Below are 4,268 nucleotides of genomic sequence, written 5' to 3' on the forward strand. Positions count from 1 at the left end.
CTCCCCCCCCCCAGCTGGCCGTCACAGAGCCCTCCCAACAGCCCTGTCCTTCCCTCCCCGCTAAGGTCCCTGTCTCAGCTTCCTCCCGGGTCTCTGGGCTCCGCAATCCCACCCACAGCCAGAGCGCTCTTCCTGAAAAGCTACGCGGACCTGATCCCACTTCTGCTCAAGGCCCTCAAAGGTTCCCCAGTGCCCTGGAGCAAACGTCCGAACTCTCAGCTCTGTCATGACCCCTGCCGACCTCCCTGGGTCAAGATCCCTCCACTGACCTTCCGCCTTGAAGATTCTTTTTTTTTCCCCTAAAATGTATTTATTGGGGGGGAGGGAGGCAAGAAGTGAGCGGGGGGAGGGACAGAGAGAATCTCAAGCAGATTCCACACTGTCAGCACAGATCCCCAACAGGGAACGGGGCGGGGGGCTCAAACCCATGAACCCTGAGATCACGACCTGAGCCGAAGTAGGATGTTTAACCAGCTGAGTCACCAAGTCATCCCCTAAGTTTCACGTTTCTGCACAAACTATTCCCTCTGCTTCAAACACGTTTGGTTCTTCTTTTCAGCTAGCTAACTCACCCTTCAGGTATCAGAATCCTCTCCTCCAGGAAGCCCTCCCTAATATCCTCCAGACTGGGTAAGGAGCCCTCTCTGGGCTCCCACAGACCCCTGAGCTCCCCAGCCCAGGCCATTCTGGGTCATCACTGCCTGAAGAAAGGTCTGTGCCCCCACTTGGTGAACTCCGGAGGGACAGGCTCAGGGCTGCCTCAGTCACAGCTGTATCCCCGACGGCACTCAGCCCAGAGCCCGGCAGTAAAGACCTTGGCGACTATTTATGAATGAAAGATGAGTGGGTGGAATGAAGGAAGCGATGGCAAGCTAAGGCCTTTGGTTTTTATCTTGAGTGATGGGGAGCCATGAAAAGGTTTGAAGGAAGGGAGAGGTGAGGGAAACTCACTGCGGGGAGGAGAGGGGGTGGGGTCTCCCAGGGCGGGGCTAGGGCACCTGGTAGCGCCGGATGAGGGCCTCATTCTTTCGCCGAAGAGCTTCGATCCTCTTGTCCAACTCGGCATCCTTCTCCTCCTTCGACTTCAGATCCAGTGTGGCCGACTGCGACGAGGAGACAGCTGAGAGACAGCAAGAGAAAGCTACACCCACCCCAGCGCAGTTCGATCCAGGGGATGAGATTTGGGGCCCCACCCCCCCCGCACCGTCCCAGGCTCCCTGCCCCAAAGCTTTTCCGGAGACCCCACTTTCCATCTCACCATGCCACTGGCTAGGTGGGGCCAGGGTCCCGGCAAACGTCCCCCGCAGACTCTGTACACAGTACCAGGGGTTCCTGAGGCCGGAGGGAACAGAAGCGCCAAGGCCGATGACTCCCCAGCCGGCTTCCACCTCTCCTATACTGGGCACGCCTCTCAAACACATATGCACATTAACACCTGCACCCCACGGGGATTCTAGCCCTCACTTCCACTGCCGTCTTCTTAAAGCGCCAGCCTGCCCCTTGGCAGGACAAATTTGAACTCTGCCACCTCCCGTAGTTTGCGCCCACCCACTTGCTACTTAAACACTGGGGTCACACCCACCTAGGGAAAAGTTGTGGCCCCACCCCACCGCTTAAGGAAGCAGACAACAATACTCCCTTCCAAAGGAAGGTTCTAATCCGCCTCCGCACCCCAGTGGTGGGAGTTTTAACCCAGGCCTCCATCTCCAGAGAGCTTCAGATACATCCTCTCACCCCCCAACCTGTACAAGAAAATTCTAGGCCCACCTTCCCGTGTCCATTCTGGTGCTGTTCCATCCCTGTGAACACTCCAAATCCGCCTCTCTCCCAGGAACGTTTCAGAATCGTCCCATAACCCCACACTCAAAACAAGCTCGAACCCCACGCCTATAGGCTGCCCGGACCCTGGGAGAACATCTTAAGCCCACGTCTCCAGCATCCCGAGAGAGGTGCCGCTGTCTCCCCAACACCCCCACAAGATCCCGAAAGCAAGCCTGGTACCCAATGGCGAGACTTCCCGGACCTGGCTCAACCTCCCCAGTGAATNCACCCCCTCTACTTCAAGCTTTCCAAAAAACTTCTCTAAGTGCTGAATTAATGACACCCCAATCCAGTTCCTTGGTCTACCTACCATTTAATTCCCTTCAAAATGTGGCCCAAGCTTACTTTCCCAGCCCCCGAAACTCCAGCAATAGCCTGAACCCGCCCCCTACTTCTCGCGTTATTACACGGGCCCCGCCCACAGCCTTCCCGCCAGCACCCTGGCCCCGCCTCCGACTCGCCCGGCCAAACTCCCGGGCACGCCCCCTGCTTCCCAGCCCGGCCTCGTCGCTTCAAAACGCGGCCCCGCCCCCTGCGCCCTCAGTCAGGGTTCTGGCTCCCTCGCCGGCTTTCGTACCAACGATCGGACGGCGCCCCTGGCTCCCGCAAAACTTTCTGGCTCCACCCCCTTCATTCCCGCCAGCACTCTGGCCNCACCCGCTCCCGGTCCCCCCACGTGGGGTGCCAGGCCCCGCCCTCTCCGGGCGCGCTCCCGGCCCCCTCCTCCGGTCACCTGTCACGGAGACCCCGCGGCGTCTTCGACTCCGGCTCCGTCGGCCTCCGCGTCCGCAGCTCCCGGGCCGCGCGCGTCACTTCCGGCCCGCACCACGTGAAGAGGGGAACTGAAAAGAATCACTTCCGGTCCTGCCGGCCTGTTTCCGGGAGTCTTAAAGGCGCCGCACCCCCCCTTCCCCCTCCCCCCCCACGGGTGGAAGCGAGAGTGAGTGTGCCTAGGTGGTCCTCAAAGGTGTTCTGGAATACCTCCTTCCAGGAAAAGGAGACACATCCTCTCTCTAGTCTCTATCTGCTTCCTCTTTTCTGCTTCCAGCAAATAGGTACCGGGCACTGGGCAATGATTCCTGGAAGCCTGACCCCTGGGGGGACCCCCCTCACCCTGCCAATGACACCTTAGAGTCAGCTGGTTGTAGAAGCTTTAAATTTTCAACCAGTAGAATCTTTCTTTTTTTTTTTTAATTTTGTTTATTTCTGAGAGAAGAGAGACAGACAGCATGAGCAGGGGAGGGTCAGAGAGAGAGGAAGATACAGAATCTGAAGCAGGATCCAGGCTCTGAGCTAGCTGTCAACAGAGAGCTCGACGCGGGGCTTGAACCCACGAACCGTGAGATCATGACCTGAGCCGAAGTCGGACGCTTAACCGACTGAGCCACCCAGGTGCCCTACAACGTATAGAATTTTTAATTCTCTAAATCTGCACTGAGTGCACGGCCAGAGGGCAGGGGAAGGGGGTGGTGTTCGGGGAGGGGAGGACTCAAGGCGATGGACAAGGCCTACCCCATCCCTTGCCTCCCCAGGGAAGGCACCAGTAGATGTGAGGTAGCCAAAACAGAAATGTGGGAGATTCCTTGCAGAGGGGCAGGAGGAGAGGGCTTAGGGTGAGAGGGGGTCCAGGCAGAGCACACACAGCCTGTGCAAAGGCCCTGTGGTGAGTGAGCTTAGTGTATTCCAGGACCTGGAAGACACTCACTGAGGGATCCGCTTGATTTGGCTGCAGAGTCCCAAGGGTTACATGCACTAACCAAAACTCCGACGTGATAACCCTATCATTACAAGTGATAAAAGATTTTCACAGTTGAAGCGGGCAGACCGGATGCCCTGAGGTTGCTGGTAATTTTATTTTGTGATTTAAATTGTGGAAAGTGCAAGTACCTGCGAACCCTTGCCCCTTATAAGGTTACTGTGAACAGCCTTTCACACACCTTCTCTATACATACAACTGAATTTTCTTATAACTCCCCAAACCACTGCACTGAGTGTTTTACTTCTTTTTTCAGATGTCACCTGCACTTAGGGCCCTTCCTTGAAACTGTCTGTTAGACAGAAAGTTAGAAAGTTGCAACACCTCACATCCCTGTTTATTTCCTCGCTTTATTTTTCCATTTTATGTTCACCCTCTATAAACTACCGGATGTTTTACTTGCTTATCTTGTTCTGTGTCTCCTCCACTCTGTTACCTGTTTTTATACCTTGCTGGGTCCCCAGTGCCCCGTACAGAGTAAGCTGTCCCCAAAAACTTTGTTGATGCATGGGTGCCTCTTTATTACCATTGGGGTTTTTTTTTTCCCCTTCTAAAGCAAAAAGCATAAATACTACACTGGGATTCTATATCTTTTTTTAATGGTTATTTCTTTTTGAGAGAGAGAGAGACAGAGTACAAGTGGGGAGGGGTAGAGAGAGAGGGAGCCGCAGAATCCAAAACAGGCTCCAGG

The 4,268-nt window shown here is 55.5% G+C and overlaps 1 protein-coding gene across 1 annotated transcript in view; it reads right to left on the bottom strand.

Moving 5' to 3' along the window:
* CCDC9 (coiled-coil domain containing 9) overlaps window positions 1-2,009 on the bottom strand; it is a 9,835-nt gene extending 7,826 nt beyond the window's left edge. The window contains exons 1-3 of the mRNA XM_077747185.1: window positions 1,768-2,009; window positions 1,259-1,332; window positions 999-1,120 (exon numbers count right to left, since the gene is read on the bottom strand). Of these exons, the coding sequence (XP_077603311.1) occupies window positions 999-1,120; window positions 1,259-1,332; window positions 1,768-1,781 (210 nt within the window). The 5' untranslated portion in view covers window positions 1,782-2,009. The remainder of the gene's footprint in view (window positions 1-998; window positions 1,121-1,258; window positions 1,333-1,767) is intronic.
* Between the last annotated feature and the right edge of the window lie 2,259 nt (window positions 2,010-4,268).

Source organism: Crocuta crocuta, unplaced genomic scaffold, assembly GCF_008692635.1.
Source record: "Crocuta crocuta isolate KB4526 unplaced genomic scaffold, BGI_CrCroc_1.0 scaffold334, whole genome shotgun sequence".
NCBI classification, from domain to species: domain Eukaryota; kingdom Metazoa; phylum Chordata; class Mammalia; order Carnivora; family Hyaenidae; genus Crocuta; species Crocuta crocuta.